The following is a 17,612-nucleotide window of genomic DNA, read 5'->3' on the forward strand; positions in this document are numbered from 1 at the left end:
TAAAGAGATGGCTGTGCTGCTTTAATTTGGCCATTGGTGAGACTACAAACTCCCAAACAAGGAAGTTTAGAATTAAAAGTACCCATGAGACCTTAATTATAGGGTTAGTGTACTAAACACTGTGTACTAATACAAGAATAGCACTCCAGAAAGTACAAAGACTTATTTTTGTTATCAATTGTATCATACCTGCACTGAGTTTAAAACAGTATGTCTACATACAGTACTCGACACGCCTATACACTTCCAAGAATGACAAACGATTATCAATACCAAGAAGGCAGAGTCTAGTGCCCGGAGACCAAACAGCATGTGAAACAATGTGAAAGAAGCCAAATGACAAGGTATCATGATATGTACAGATTTCATTACAAATGCAATCTTATTGTGCAAAACAGTGTAGTCAGCCCCTTCTTCGGGAATGGCAACACATTTGATTAAGGTTACATTACCACACAAAAATACACAACCACTATATGATGTTTTGTTCCCCCTAAAAAAGAAATAAAAAAGTGCTTGAATTAAGATTCCTCACAAGAAAAATAAAATATATATATTGTGACAAACGCCCCTCTTTTGTAGTGCTGACGTCTGTCTGGGTTCTTCCCGACACAGTCTTCTAGGGTTAATTATACAACAAACAGGATCATGCAAAGTATTATGCTGCTTAACTCAGGCTTCTGCCTGCTTTATTTTCATCCAAGTAAGGTACTGCAGCTTTAACATGTGAAGGTTAGAGGTACTCAGATACTTTCATTCAGCAGTTCACATATTTCAGTGTTACAATATTTCCCACACTGTTATTTCAAGAAATAAAACCAAAATCATATAAGCAAAATCCTATCCCTTTCAGGGATCTAACTACACATCAGAATCAGTCTCTCTAACAGCTGCTGGCCAACTAAACTGGTTCCCCAGGTTAAAACAATGCTCTTTCATTTAGGGTCACAAGATACAGCACAGTCTTTTAGCAACAGCAATAACCATTTGTTTTGTCTTATCTGTTCGTGGTGTCCAGGCAAATCCTCTGGTACTGTGATACTTGGAGGGGCCGTCAACCCCGACACTGGAAACAGGGGAGCAGCGACACCCCCAGCCCCCAGGCTCTAAGGAGAGAGAGTGAAATGCAAAACCTCTCTGCTCTAAATACCTGTGCATGTTATTAGAAGAGCAGGTGAGGGAGAACTAGAGCCATTGTAATCTGTGGTCTGGATTTTCCATCCAGCTGCCTGAGTTAATGGGAAGCTGTGGAACGGATCATTTTTAACTATTCCTGCACTTTCTGCTCTAAAATGGGGCAGAAAGCTGACTAACATCTTTGGACTATGTCACAATATATTTGGGCTTTTTAGGGGTGTTGGCTTGAATTTTGGTAAGATTTCAAGATTCAATCCTAGATCCAACGTCTAATTCTGAAACTGCTCGACTAGTAATTTCAATGGAAGGTCCAATCCCCTAAATTCAGATTTTTAACCCGCCAATTTGTTCATCCCTAATGTACTGTACATACTGTAAATAAACTATAAACAAAAAGGTTTCTGGAAAATGTAAGCAAATGGTAGCAAAAAGTTACTACAAACCGTCAGTCAATGATACACTGGCGCCACGTTTTATTCTGTGTTGGCTAGTTCCGCAAGCCGGGAGATGTCCCGGCATGCTAGCCAAATCCCCTCGGCGTGCCGCGCGTCACCGATGCGCGGTCACGCTTCATCGGGTGCCTGCGCCCCATGCACGCGTGCCCAGGGCTCCCCGATGGAGCCCTGGTGTCCCGCGATGTGGGGGACGGCGGTGGGGGGTTCCGGGGGACGGACACTCACCCACGCTTGGCGCTTGCGTAAACCAAAAAAATCTGACGCTGAACCGCGCTCAGCTTGCCTGTAAATCCCCCCCACCGCGTGTGCTTGTGAAATAGCGCGGACACCCGTCGCTCATGCTTGGAGAGTTGGTGACATCACCGCTCTCCAAGCAAGAGCGCGGTCAGCGGCACAGGAGACTCAGCCTTAGAGGAGGCCTGTACTTTGAAGACATTTTTGTCAGTGTTGTGTTGGCTGCACAAGTAGGATTCTCCTCGCCTGAAACTGTTTCCCCGTATTTTGGAATTTAAATGAATTTTTAAGAACATAACTTCCATAGCTGCACAGAAATGAAGAGGAAATAATAAAGAAAAGCTTGGAGCATTTCTACAGTTTCTGTATGGGTCAGGCAAGTGAACAAACTGTGTTTGCAGATAAAATCAATCGTTTAAAGCGATCTACGGGGAATGGGACATTTGGTCATGGCCGTTTCACCGCGACGTTCGCCCAAAATAGGACCCTCCACCAGAGCCGATCCGCCACTTCTAAGACAAGGTACGTTTTAGCGGTTAGTGTATGGGGTTTTACCTGTTTGGGTAAGGGGTTAACTCTAGGGGTTTTAGCGGTATGGGTTAGTTTAGGAGGTTTTATTGTAAGAGCTTAGGGTAAGGGTTTAGGGTAACTTATTAGGGTAGCTTATTAAGCTTAGGCACATACTGTAGCGGTGAATCAGCCAGCGGCGGCAGGTCCCGGTGGTAGGACGAGTCACGGCGCAGCACCGGTGGTCATTTGGTCGCGGCAAAATGGCCACAACCAAAATGTCCTAGACCGTTATCTACTTGGCAACCACTGAACTGTGAAAATGTCAGATATATTTTAAAGTCTGCAAAGTAATTTGAATTCACAGGACCATTCACAAGTAGTCCATTCTAGTAATTGTTTTTTTATAATAATAAAAGTTTGTTTTATTACATGCTGGATATTACTTGCCTTTGTTGCAGACGTATGGAAGACATTCTCCCCGAGTAAACTGTTTAATCAAGGTCTTTCAACCCAGAGCTTTAATGTAAGTCTCAGAAGCTAAATGTTTAGCGTATGTTGCACTTAACGAAAAATCCCAGTAGGGTGCCCATAACTGGGAAAGAATTGTGACTTCCCTTTTAATGAGTCCCAGGTTCGAAAGAGTGGACAATATTATGACATATACATATATATGGTGCACTTCCACGGATGGAAAACTGCAAGAGGAGGATTCAGAGATCAGCGAGTGATTTCATATGACTAAGGAGAAGTGTAGGAGTCTGGTGGGTGGGGAACATTGGATAACAGCAGATAAAGAAAACGCCATAAATAACTTGCTGTTCAATGCAATTTGAAACAGAGCCCTTAACACAGTGCGTGGCACTGCCAGCTCAGATGGATTAATGAATTTTGAAGCAATAATCCATTTGATATTTCACATTACACTCTGGAGACAAGTCGAGTAAACACCGGTAGCAGCATGAGAATAAACAAAATAATATGCAGTACACTGTCTGTAATGCACCATTTAGAAAACAATTTTAAATCATAACCCATACAAACCCTGCATAAAGCAAGAAAAATGTGGGCAAGGACAATTAGGAAATATATCTGGAGATATGTTTGTTCAAGAAAGAATTAGGTCGACTGGTAACAGGATACTGATTTTTAGTACTCACCCTCTCTCAGCGGGTACAGTAATGGGCTGACTTTCATGGCACTTGCGTTCAGGGTGCCAAGCATTTTTGCAAGAAGAACAAAATTGTATAAGGCAAGCATGACAGTCCACTGGCACTGGCAAACCAGAATCGCCTACTGCCACTTGGCACACAGTATGGCAGTCTGCAGTTGGGCACCACGTTCTGCATGGGTCCAAATGGACTTCTGAAAAAGAGCAATACCAAAAACAGCACCCTGTCAATTTGATTTCAACCCCAGTAAACAACACAAGATGAAAACCAAAGTACTGAGATTTTACTATAGTACTTCAAATAAAACTACCTACAATGGATATTGAGAATGCAGTTTATCTACACGTTATTTCTAGGTACATCCACACCTGACGTAAAAAAACAAACTGCCCTATTGTGATCCGTATAATATAAACGCCATGCTCTATTAAATAAAGTTAGTAGTTAGTCTTACGTGACCCTGGAATTAACATACATAAGTAATTATTTACTTCTAGGGCTTTAATAAAAACAAGTTAGGCAGTTTTTTTTTTCCTCTTTTGCTGACGTTCATGTAAATCTAAACCTCCTTCAGCTGAAGACCAAGTCCCTGAGTATTCAATGGAGATTAAAAGGATAGCATCAATAGACATTGCTAGACTGATGGTACAAAAACATAATACAAATAACGTCAAGACAACGTTATGGATCTCTCTCAAACACACAGTCAGTAAATGCCAAATTGTAAGTCTATGACCCTTTCTGGTATTATTTTATTTATTTATAAAAATGTTTTACCAGGAAATAATACATTGAGAGTTACCTCTCGTTTTCAAGTATGTCCTGGGCATTGGGTTTATTGTTAACTCAGGCACCGAATAAGGTTACGGTGGGTAATGTTTTATTGCCTCAGAATACCTCTTTGTAAACATTGAAGAGAACTATCAGTTTAGGAGTCGTGATAAGGTTGGAATGAGACTTGCCTTGTTGGGGTTGATCTAGGACTGGTAGCAGGATGATGTTATAGATGCAGTCCCATAAAGGACCACATTGAACCAATTAATGTAACCTGTTCAATAGTTTAAAGGGGCATTTCCCTTTGGATATTGTTATTTTTTTCTGTTTTTTTTGTTCAAGATTACTTCTCAAGACTGTACAGCGAGGTGTCAGTTTTCCCTTATTTTTTTATTTTTTTTAAAAACTATTTTATTCATAGAAAATGAGCCCAGACCCTAAATTATTATGGCTGCCAAGTCCTTCTCAATTAGTGAAATGTATAAATCTCAACTAGTAATGAAGAAGATTGAAAAGACATTTTTTTTCTGACAAGACTGTAGTCTGCATGTAGTCGGCAGGGATTGCATGTGAACACACTACTGCAGTCTACGAGCCTTTTAAAATGAAAGTAAATGCATCAAAAAACAAAACAGTACAGTAGGTTGCCAATCTGCTTTTAAGGCCGTCCCATTGATATCACTTTCAAAATGTGTCTCATTGGGGATGGCAGTATTGTTCAATTGTTACTTAAAAACACAAATCAGACAGGAATAAGTCATTTTTGAAATCATTTTTTAAAGTCTGAAAAATTTCCATTTACAATAGGCACTTTAAAAAAGAGCGTACTTTAAAGCAGCATTCTCCCTTTTTCTCTCTTATTTTTATATGTAAAGCACGTGACAATGTATAGTTCTACATTCTTACCTAAGATGGCAATCGTTTGGTGCTCCTGTTACAAAATCTGTAAAATCCTGATTGTGTGCCTAACGAAATGGCCGCCTTCTAACTTTGTGCTGCAGTCTGTGAAATGCTTCAGCTAATATGTAACATTATATTACTAAATGTAACACATTATTATTACAGCTTTCAGAGTAATAGACAGTCTGGGGTTTGGAACACAGCAATAGATCTGTTTGTGATACTTTGTTGACAAAGTGCAGAGCTCAAAAAAGGTGTGTGTCAGAGTCTGTTTCAAAAGAGGACGTGGATATGACTTTCTAAATAGCAGCCAAAGGATGATCAGTACATTTTAAAAAATCATTTAAAATGTCATTAGGAGTTTGGATTTTTTTTAGACAGTACTGTATTATCTAGTACTACAGAACTGATTTATTTAAAAAAAAAATTAAAAAAACAGGATTTTTTCAAGTTTTGCGGCTTTAATGAGGGGATCAGCTTTATTCCCATCCTTTGAATGGGAAACAACAATGGGCAGCACAAGAATGCACATTCGAAATGGTCTTGCAAATAAAACATTTATTTGCAGGAGACCTTGAGCCAAACGAATGGCTCACACATACAAACTATATTCCTAGGCAGTCAGGGACCAGTTGGGGAAAGAGGAAGAGAGGGGCTGTAAAAGGTCAGGAGGATGAGATCTGGGAACTGTAACCTTCTCTGTATGAACCCTTTCTGCACCCTTGCGCTCTATCATCCTGCCTCTGCTGTTCACATCCCCATCACGTGTGGCCCTATTCTCTCTTCCTGCCCCCATTTCTGCCTTCTCTTCCTAATCCCTCCATACCCCACCTGCCTTCTCACTCTGACCGTGTATGCCCTCCCTCCTCCTTCCCTTCTTTGTCAGCCTCAGAGAGAAGGACCCGATGAAGCTTCCTACTCTCTGTATACTATACATCGTGCCCCTGTCCCAGATCAATCTCGGGTAGGAAGGGGAATGAAAGCGGCCACAGCGTTTGGAGAGCAGGTCTGAGGCTGCACAAGATCATACAGCATGGAGAACCGCCCATGGCTTCTTAGCCCTGAGACAGACAGGGCTTTGCAGCAGACTACTGAACCCAGCCTGGGTTTTTGCTTGTGTAAAATTATTTTTATATAGATAACATTTTTTATAATTAGATAACATATGCAGTTATATATGAGGGCAAATATACTGAAAATGTGCAGAGAGCTTTTTTTTTTGGCTCAAATAAACGTAAAACTCCAAAAATTCACAACATCTAGTATATTCCGAAATCCTGGAAAGTTTGGGGCATCTGTTCGCATTTTCCTTTTTTTTTTTGCTTTGTATTTGTTATCAGAGAGCAAAAAGAAATCTGATCTTTGCGCCTTTTCACCTCTATATCTCAAAAAAGATTGATCTAATGTTTTTACCAGATTCAACAAAAGCAGATAGGTTTTATTATTGTTATTTATCCATTTTAATAGCACTTCTACTGGTGTAACGGAACCCCCTAGGTCTTATCCTATACAAATTTGTTGAGCTCGCTGTGTGGTTAAAAGTGTAAAAAGCACTTTTGTGAAACACATACCTCGTTCAAGTTTCAGCCGCTGATACAAATATAGCTGATCAACAGGTACGAAACCAGCAATCTGGAATAAAAATGGGAGGGGGGTTTTTTGTTTTGTTTTTCAATCAACAACTCACTTTGCAGCCTACAGTATATCCAGTGTGCATCCGAACACAGGGCAGTAGAGTTTTTGAATCCTATAGAATATGTAAACCCAAAACGACATAAGCAAAAGACAGATCTTCTTTAATTAAAGTCATGCAGACAAAGAATTCAGTAATTTTACATACTATAGGCTATCACACTCTTTTTTTTTTTTTTTTTTTTTTAGCACAAATCATGCATAGTACAGTTACTTTTTTCAAGCCACTTCAACCAATGCTTCTAAGGCTGAGTCCATTGAGAATTCAGCCGTGCGGAGGCGTGTCGGGGGTGGGCCAGTGACGTCAGGGTTGGGCGAACCGATCACGTGACAGGCCCTGCTCTCCCGTGAGCGCTTAAACTAAAAAATTATTGTCGGCTACGCTTCCGCACGCCTGTGGAAGGGTGCGCGAGCCCTTGCTAAAGCCGCTCTCAAGCGTCAGCGCGCCTTAGTGCGGGTCAGCAGATAAGCGCTGACCATAGACTCAGCCTAAGGCTACGTCCCCGCTGGCGCTGAGCGCGCTCATGCTTGGAGAACGCTCCAAGCATGAGCGCCGGGTGTCCTCTGATTTCCGCAAGCGCGGGTGGGGGACAAGGGGGAGGCGGCATTGCGGGCCAGCTGAGCACACGGGGAAGTCAGATTTTTTTTTTTGTAAGCGCCGTGCGCGGGTGAGCGTGTGTGCCCGCGCGCTTCGTGAGCGGGAACTTAAATATTTATATATATAGAAATATAGGATGCTGATGAGATTAAAAGATATATTCTGGGTATAGGTGATTTGAAACTCTCTTAGAATATATAAAATATTTGTTTGGCTCTAATTCAGCTACCGCTCCAGCCCTTTCGGATAACAGAATAAACAATATATACACTGTTAAAAAATAGAACACATTAATAAGATAAACACATATGCATAAAAATCTTTAAAATCTATAAGTCTCAAAGTGTCTCTAATTTTAATGGAATCCAATCCCCTCCGTTGTCTTTGGGTCTTTATTATGTTTTATAGAAAAGTGTCTGGATATACCATATGAGCTTCATTACTTATAGAATCTATCATTATTCATCAATTAGTCTTTTTTATCCATTTACAATAAAGATATTTTTAAGCTATTTTTTTAAACCTAATTACATACTAAATATAGTCAATTAGATACTATTCAGTAACACCAAGCACCATTTGGATATGTTGGAAACAACAGCTATGATTGGCAGTCAGCCAATGTAGTTCTTATTGGTGGTAAAGAAATTCATTGGCACTATATAAATATAACACAGCACCCTTGCAGTTACAGAGCCCCTGACGAAGAGGTCCCTTCCTCGAAACGCGTAGGGCTGTATCTGCTAAGGTTGCTGTCATTGTAACTGTCGGAGCATACGGAGCTTGTCCGCACTATCCAGTGGGGAGTGTATGACAGCTGAAATCCAACCCCCAACAGACGACGCAAGCACGCTGACGCGGTGACGTCACAACACACGTGACGCAGAAGCGAAGACCTCACCGATCACTGTGGGAAGGCAGGATAGACTAAAGAGACCTCAGTGTGGCCTATTGATCTATGTGATCTTACTCCAAATGTAATGTCTTTTGGCCTTCATTTTGACATTTTATTTTTGTCATATACTGTAAAGATTTATGTACTTCATTCGGTCTTTTCGTTTCTTTCCATGCGCTCCTATTTTTGTGTTTGATGTTAGACTAAAGAGACCTCCCGGCAGGAAAAGAGGGGACACTGCGGCAGCTCCAGCGGAAGTTTCACCTTGGATCACCACATATATTGATGTGCCTTATACCTACTTACGCCTGTATGTGTTTTTAACCGTTTTTTATTGCATTAAACCCAACATACTGCACTATGGGTTTTGCGCTTTTTTCTTTTTACATATTTATATACTGTATATGTAAGTTAACTCGGCAAGCGCCGCCCGCTCAGCGCTTGCGGGGACGCAGCCTAACACTTAGGGGGGATTCACCAAGCGCCGATGCAGGGTATCACAACCTGATCCAGCATTATCAATCATTCAAGTCAATGGCAGATTGTAGTGTGATACCCCCACACTGCCGGTATGTGAATCCCGACAATCTTTCTAAAGCCGAAATTATAGTGCCGGCGTGCGCACATGACGTGGCACGCACGTGAAACACGCACTGCAGGCATCGGGAGGCGTGGCCATGATGTCGCATGAGCAGTTCACCCTCATTGGCTGAATCTCTCACGTGACGCGGCCTTCACACGAAGAAAACAACTTGAATTGTATTCTCAATTTGCACGCGCGGTCGCTCTTCACGCTCATGCGCACTATGGGGGGCCTCATTGAGGAACACAAATTTGCGTTGGCGGCGCGCGCTTGCACTATAATCGCACCCTAAGCACTATAATCGCAGCCTAAGGCCTCGGTCCCGCTGCGCTCGTTGGCGCGGGCGGCTATGTCGCGAGTTCCCCACCAGCAGGGGAATCCTCGCGAGCCGGTCCCGGTCCCCCCTGGCGGCACAGCTGACTACACGCTGTGGCGCGTCAGCCGCTAGGAGACACAAGAGAATGGTGTTTCCTAGCGTTGACGCGTCACGTGGTGTGGCTGTGAGCCAATGGGGAGGGGAAGCTTCGGGAGGAGGAGAGGCTTCGGGGAGCGGGGAGGAGTGTGAGTGAAAGCAGGTGAGTGCCTGTCTGTGTGTGTATGTGTGTGCCTGAGTGCGTGAGTGCCTGCCTCTGTCTGTGTGTGTGTGTGTGTGTGTATGTATGAGTGCGTGAGTGTGTGTGTGTGTGTGTGTGTGTGTGTGTGTGTGTGTGTGTGTGTGTGTGTGTGTGTGTGTGTGTGTGTGTGTGTGTGTGTATGAGTGCCTGCGTGTTTAAACTTTACCTTCAGCAGCTCCAGCTCCAGCCCGAGTCCGTGGAGGGAGGGGTGGGGGGGAGAGTAGTGGGTCCCTCCGCTCAAGCCACGCCCCCCCTCCCTGTCAAACCTCCCACTCCCGCCCACCTCCCGCTCCAGCTCCCGCTCCAGCTCCCGCTCCCTACAGACCGCATATCGCGGTCTGTGTATCTCAGCGCACCGCCTGTATGCAGTGCGGGTGCGCTGACTCTGGGAGCGGGGCCTTAGCCTAAGCAAGCACACATAGGGCTGCAGGCAAACAAATGGGGTAAATCAGAGTAGAACGGGCAAACTTGTACATTATAGCTATAGTTAATAACAATAAAATAGCTAATATACCATAGCTAATTATAATAGTAGAGCGGCGGCCGGGGGAACACCAGCAAAATTGATTTATAATCAGGCCTATGACAGATGTACAAATAATTTGCTCCCCCACACTAGGTTTGTTTAAACAAAAAAATACATGACAGATTTTCTTAAAACTATGTTGGTTATCAGAAAAAATTATAGAAAAAAAACCGATGAGAAAAACTGATCGCAAAGTAATGATCATTGACTTCAGATTCAAAAAACCCATGTAAAATTTAGGCTTACAAGTCCATAGTTTTGTTTTAAATTAGGCCCCTATAATCACTGGTGAGAGTATTAGTTACAGTATGCTTTCCATTTCCAAAGGAATTCAATTATTGGCATGTGATTTCTATAAAGCACCAGTCCAACACTGCAAGCAAATGTTGCATCTGCAAAATTAAAGCATGCAGGAATGTGTCTGGCATTTGTATTCCCTTTCATCTTTTGAAATACTTATTAGATTTTACATTTAGGCCCAGAAGACAGACTTACAAAACTAAAAAAAAAAAAAAAAACACAGAAAATTAGGTTGAAAAAATAACTGCAAGCGCATATTTACTAAGTGGTGCTAAGCCATAAGACAACATACAGTACAGTGGCGAGAAAATGTTTGTGAACTCCAATGATTATTACAGAAATTCCATAGTTTTTCCATGAGAACCTACTTGGATCGAAACCAGACTTTTCTTAAATATCCAAAAGGGTTTATAACAGTATTAACCAATTCCATGTCTTTTGAAAAAAAGTGATGGATGAATTATACATACTGAGCTGCAGTTCAGTCTTTTTTTTATTTATTTATTTTTTTACTTCAATAGTTTTATGTGTGCAATCTCTAATTACCTAAAGAACTGTATAGCTGCAGGTCAATTCGTTCTCCATGTATTGATAGGTCGAAATTTGATGACATAATTAGTGAAGGGATCTGTTTATATTCTGCTTGTCTGTCAGTGGAAGCTCATGAATATTCATGAGCAATCCTGCACTGACATGCTAGAGGTGTGCCAGGGCTTGTGACAGGACATGAAGGGGCAGTGCCTTAGCAAATGGCTGTTAAAATAGAATACAAGAAAATTGGTCTTTAAAAGTTGTTGTTTTTTAAAACAGATAATGCTAAAAGTTTTTTTCTTACTACAGAACTGATTTATTAAAAAAAAACACACATGCAGGATATTGACTGAACTGCAGCTTTAAGAGTCAGGGTATGTGCAAAAGTAAGTGAAACCCTGGTTTTATCAGCTAGATAAAAGGAAATAATTAGAATCAGGTGTTTAAATAATTAAATAGATCTTCAGTTGTGAGTTTGGGAGGCCCCACCCGAGGTAAAGATCAGTAACTTTGTAAGTTTGGTCTTCAGCATACAGGTGTGTGGAAACATGTCATGCCACAATCAAAAGAAACCACAGATGATGTCAGAAAAGCAGTTATTGATGCTCATCAGTTTAGAAAGGGTTACACAACCATTTCTAACAATTTGGGGCTCCACCAATCCCCCGTCTACAAATGGAGAGTTCAAGACCACAGTCATTCTACCCAGGAGCGATCGGCATATCAAAATCTCTCCAAGAATAAACAAGCAAATCATCCAGGAAGTCACAAACAACCTCAGAGTAACATCCAAGGATCTGCAGGCCACTCTTGCCTTGGCTAATATGAGTGTTCATGACTTATTGAGGTACACCCATATGACATCACTGGGAGTTACAATTTGTCCTGAGTTCCAGACTACAGATTGCCACAGCTTATGTACCTGAAAATCTCCTCTATCTTTTGAGTAGGCAGAACATAAAGCCAAGATACAGACCTGATATTTACCCACCATCATAATACATCTACACTTAAAGTTGGATGTTGTTGTCTCTTCTTTTTTATATGCTCCCCCTGGATTGTGAAAAAATATTCCTACGTTTGGGACCAGTGGAGACAGGCCCCACCAGAGGGTTTGAGCAGGGAGTTTCAACCTTTTATTTATTTGTATTTGCACAAATTATAATAAAATATATTTTATTTCTCTTTTTTGTATTTTACAATATATTATCACTTTAAGAATAGTGATCACTCTTTGCTGTTTTTGTGCCTTATTTGATCACCTTTACTTGAGTGTTCATGACTCAACCATCAGAAAAAGTCAGGAGGAAACCACTACACTCTAAAAAGAACATTACTGCCAGTCTGAAGTTCGCCAAAGAGCCCATAGATGATCCACAACACTTCTTGAACATTGTTCAGACAAGTCAAAGGTTGAACTTTTTGGCTTCAATGAGAAACGTTATGTTAGGCAAAAAACAAAAAACAAACACTGCGTTTGAACCGAAGAACCTTGTCCCAACCGTCAAGCATGGTGGTGGGAGTATAATGGGAGTATAATGGTGGGAGGACCTCGACGGCTTGCCATCATTGACACTACCATGAATTCAGCATTGTATCAGATAATTTTAGAGGAGAATGTCAGGCCATCTGTCTTTAAGCTGAAGCGAAAGTGGGTCATGCAGCAAGAAAATTATGCTAAACCTACTAGCAGATCTACAAAATAATAACTGCAGAAGAAGAAATTCTGCATTTTAGAATGGCCTAGTCAAAGTCTGGAACTAAACCCCATTGAAATGTTGAGGCAGGACCTGAATAGAGCTGTGCATGCAAGGAAGCCCTCAAATGTCATTCAGTTCAAGTAGTTCTGTAAGGAATGGGTCAAAATTCCTCAGAACCAATGTGGAAGACTGACCAGCAATTACAGGAAGTTCTTAGTTGAAGTCATTGCTGCTCAAGGGGGTGCCACCAGGCAGGGCCGCCAACAGAAATCCTGGGGACCGGGACAAATGAAAGGAGCACCCCCCCCCCTCCCCCAACCCATAGCACACCTACCATGGAAATAATTTTAGCACGCAACTTTTACTTAACTATTTTCTTGTTATTGTAATACTGAAAAAAACCATTACAATAGGGGGTTAAGTATGGGCCGGGGGGGGGAAGTATGGGCCTGAGGGGGGTAAGTATAGACCTGGGAGGAGTTAAGTATAGGCCTGGGGGTTAAGAATGGACCTAAGAGGTAAAGTACAGTATGGGACTAAAATAAATTACAGTACCTCTTTTCAACCAGTCCGCGGTGGGGGCCTTTGATTGGTCCGTGAGGAGGGCTTTCAACCGGCCCGTGGGGGGAGGCTTCAACCGGCTCAGAGGGGGGAGGCTTCAACAGGCCCAGAGGGGGGAGGCTTCAACTGGCCCGCGGGGGAAGGCTTCAACCAGCCTGCGGGGGGAGGCTTCAACCGGCCGAGAGGGGGGAGGCTTCAACCGGCCCAGAGGGGGAGGCTTCAACCGGCCCAGAGGGGGGAGGCTTCAACCAGCCCAGAGGGGGGAGGCTTCAACCGGCCCGCGGAGGGAGGCTTCAACCGGCCCAGAGGGGGGAGGCTTCAACTGGCCCAGAGGGGGAGGCTTCAACCGGCCCGCGGGGGGAGGCTTCAACTGGCCCAGAGGGGGAGGCTTCAACTGGCCCAGAGGGGGGAGGCTTCAACTGTCCCAGAGGGGGGAGCCTTCAACCAGCCTGCGCTTCAACCGGCCGGGGAGAGCCTTCAAATTGGCCCACAGCGGGAGGCTTCATCCAGCCCACACGAGGGGGGGCTTCAACCGGCCCGTGGGGGGAGGCTTCAACCAGCCTGGAGGGTGGAGGCTTCAATCGGCCTGCGCTTCAACCAGCCACGGGAAGCCTTCAATCGGCCCGCGGGGGGAGGCTTTAACCGGCACGCGGGGGGAGGCTCAAACCGGACAGGGCTTCAACCAGCCGGGGGGAGGGAGCCCTTAACTGGCCCACACTTCAAACGGCCGGGGTGGGGGGAGCCTTCAAATGGGCGGGGGGTGGGGAGCCTTCAACCGGCCAGAATGGGGGGTGGCTTCAATTGGCAGGCAGTGGGGGTTCGACAGGGGTAAATCACAAAATAGACGTGTAAAGCAGTAGGGTTAATAAATAATAATTAACTCATACTTCGTCATTAACGAAAAAACAAGTTACATTTTAATGTTTTATTATACATTCACAATTGAAAATAATGCAAGTTTCAATAGAATAACATTGATTCTAATTGTCTCCTAATTTAATGTGAAACTTGGGCTTGCTTTTTTGAACACAACAACTTAATCTGTGGTCGCAGCTTTGATAGGCACACACGAAGTTCTTCTTCCACAGAAAGCAGTCTATTCCTCTGTTTGGTTTTTATATTCGTTAAACACGAAAATGCTTGCTCACACAAATACGACGTTGAGCATTGAAGCAATACAGTATGTTTATAGCTTTCTGGGAGATGGCAGGAAACTGATATTCGATATCCAAAACACATCTAATGACAGTTCATTAAATTTTATTTTTAGTGTGTGATCACACTTCAGTTCAATCAATTGTTCTTCTTCCTGTAGGCTGAGTACATTTTCTGAGCTGCTTGAATACTCTGCGAAAGGGTTCCTGACCAACTCATACTCTTCCGATGACAAAGAAGGGAAATATTTGGCAAGCTTTTCAGCCAGAGATTCCATATGGTCATAAATCAGGGGCATAATGGCTTCACAGTGGTTGTCCATTGTATTGCTCTGTAGCAGAGAAAAGTGGGTGAACATTTTAAAATTTCCTTTTGAAAGATGTTTTTTCCAAACACCAATTTTATTTTTGAATGCTACAAGTTTGTCTGTACACGTCAAAATATTTTCCTTGGGACTTTGCATGTTGGTGTTCAACATATTTAGGTGTTCATAAATATCTGCCAGGTATGCTTTTTTCAGCAGCCACGATTCGTCTTCAAGATAGTTGGAAAAAAAACTTTTATTGATTTCTCTGAAGTAAATCTGGAGCTGCTCTCGTAGTACAAATATGCGTGTCAACACTTTCCCCCTCGAAAGCCATCTAACTTCGGTGTGTAGAAGAAGAGTCACGTGGTCTTTTTCCATGTTTTCACAAATTTTTGCAAACATGCGGGACATTGCTTAATAAAGTTAACTATGTTAATAGCTGTAGCAAGAACCTGTTTCAAATCTTCTCCAATCGTTTTATAAACAAGCACTTCTCAATTATTTCTCCATTGAACTCAAATCTTGCAAATGCCAACAGTTGAGCTTTACTTGTTATGTCTGTAGACTCGTTTTGGATCGCGAAATTACTATTTTTTAGCGTTTCAGACAGAACCTCTTCAATATCTTGTGACATGTCATCTACACGCCTACTAATAGTATTATTAGATACGGGAATCTTCTCTATTTCACTTACAGCTTCTTTGCCTAGCATTGTTTTTGCTATGATTTTACAGGCAGGCATGATTAGATTCTCAACGGTAGTGGACTTTTCATTTTTTATGCAACAAGCTCAGCTAATAAGTAGCTGGCTTTTTGAGCTTTCTCACTAAAAGTTACTTTTTTCTCAAAAAACGTTCTCTGTTTTCATTGTGAGTCCAAAAGCCGTTTAAAGTAGTCAGCAGATTTATTTGACAAATTACTGTGATTTGTAGAAAAATGTCGATTTAATTTAGCCGGGGCAATAGCAGTATTTGTTAGCTTTTTCCTGCAAACAATGCACAACGGAGTCGGATAGTGTTCATCTCCAGTCCATGTAAAACCCGTTGCTAAATAACTTTCACTGTAGAGACGATATCTCCCCTAGCACCCTTCATCATCATCATCATCCTCATATCTCCCCCAGCACCCTTCATCATCATCACCCTCATATCTCCCCCCAGCACCCTTCATAATCATCATCATATCTCCCGCAACACCCCTCATCATCATCCTTATATATCTCCCCCAGCACCCCTCATCATCATCCTCATATACCCACCCCCTTGCATCTCACATCTACCTCTCTCCCCTCCTCTCCCTCCCCCCATATGCCTACCTCAGGCAACTGCACACACACTTGCTAGCAGCAGGCACCGGATGTGCCGCGCTGCTAGTGCGTGCTCCTACACTCCTGCAGTCCTGAGAGCGGGCTCTGGGGGGGGGGAGAGCCAGGAAAGCTGTTGTGGGCCGCACAGTGAGTGCAGGTAGCTAGGCAGAACCCCTGGGACTGCTGCTTCCACGGAACCCTGGTTGGGAATCACTGCCACAGACTTTGCCCAGCCTAGATAAAATGCGGGATTTAGCCGTGGATACAACACAATGGACCACATCCAAGTCGTACAAGAAGTGATTTCCTGAAGTAATGAATATGATCCACCACTCAGTTTAGGATTCATAGATAACAAAAAAAAAGCATGTGATTTGATCCTGTCCTCACCTCAGCAGTCCTAGATGCATGAAGACAAAAATGTTGAAGAAGTGAACAATGATATTATAAAGAACATTTCCGAGAATGTCACACCAACTATTAGATTACATATTAGATACAAGCAAGATAAGGATCAACAAGGGAGTGCAGCAGGAAGATACCATGTAACCAAAGCTTTTTACTGCAACACTTGAAGAATTGTTCAAGACATTGCATTGGGAAGAAAAAGGAATCAAAATCAACTGTGAATATTTTAGTCACCTACGATTTGCAGTGACATTGTTATTTTTACCTGGAGTCCAGAAGACCTGCAGTAACAAATTGGAGACCTCGCCGAAGCAAGTAAGAATGTGGGCCTCTGTATGAATCTCAGCAAGACCAAAGTGATGGTCAACAAATGTGTCAAGTCTGCAAAGACTGATATAAATGTAATAGAGCTAGAGGAAGTCGAAGACTATCTGCCTTGGCCAGCAAATAATAAATGGGAACCTTTTGAATTAAATCAATAGGAGCATGAAGATGGAATGGCGTGCATATGGAAGAAACAAGACAATATTTCAAGGGATAATACAAAAGATAAAAAACGTCAGTGCTACATCCAATCTGACAAATTATATAGTTAAATACTACTAAAACCACTACTGCAGTAATATTAGGACTTGCAAAAGAGGGGCTTCCATGGCATGGTTTTCAGGTTTAAAATGCTTTGGCCAAAGAATTTAACTAAATGGCCCTCACTTCTGAAATGAAAAACAGATAAGTATTAACTACAGACGAGACAACGAGTATTCTAAAGCTTGCCTTAAACTAGCCCGGTTACATGCTGGGTGTAACCTGGCTAGTTTAAGGCAAGTTTAAGGCATTTCTGCAGAGACTAATGGCCCATCGGATTAACACAGCAGGGGTCCCTGGCAGTCCCATTCAGTTTGAATGGGACTGGCAGGGACCCCCGCTTTTAATCTGATGGGCCATTAGTCAATGCAGAAATGCCTTAAACTTGCCTTAAACTAGACCCAGCATGTACCCAGCAGGTACCTGGGTCTTTTTGGCGATTGCCACTGGTTGTGTTAGAATAACCGTCGGCACTACAGTATATCATTGTCATATTGGATGTAGCACTGAGGCCTTTTGTCTTTTGTAGTATTACATAAGGTCACAATCTCAGTAGCACTCCTTAATGACACAGATATATAGGGTGTGGTGGGTTTGGGTTCTGAGCCTACAGGGGCAATTCGTGTTTGTAATATGCTGATGCTGTACGAACGTGATGATGCTGTAGACCCA

The 17,612-nt window shown here is 42.7% G+C and overlaps 1 protein-coding gene across 2 annotated transcripts in view; it reads right to left on the bottom strand.

Moving 5' to 3' along the window:
- Positions 1 to 17,612, bottom strand: part of RNF144B (ring finger protein 144B) — an 84,288-nt gene that overhangs the window by 21,990 nt on the left and 44,686 nt on the right. For both annotated transcript variants that reach the window (XM_075585609.1, XM_075585608.1), the window contains 2 exons: positions 6,751 to 6,811; positions 3,494 to 3,698 (listed from right to left, as the gene is read on the bottom strand). In XM_075585609.1, coding sequence (XP_075441724.1) covers positions 3,494 to 3,698; positions 6,751 to 6,811 — 266 coding nt within the window. The remainder of the gene's footprint in view (positions 1 to 3,493; positions 3,699 to 6,750; positions 6,812 to 17,612) is intronic.

Source organism: Ascaphus truei, chromosome 2 (assembly GCF_040206685.1).
Source record: "Ascaphus truei isolate aAscTru1 chromosome 2, aAscTru1.hap1, whole genome shotgun sequence".
Lineage (NCBI taxonomy): Eukaryota > Metazoa > Chordata > Amphibia > Anura > Ascaphidae > Ascaphus > Ascaphus truei.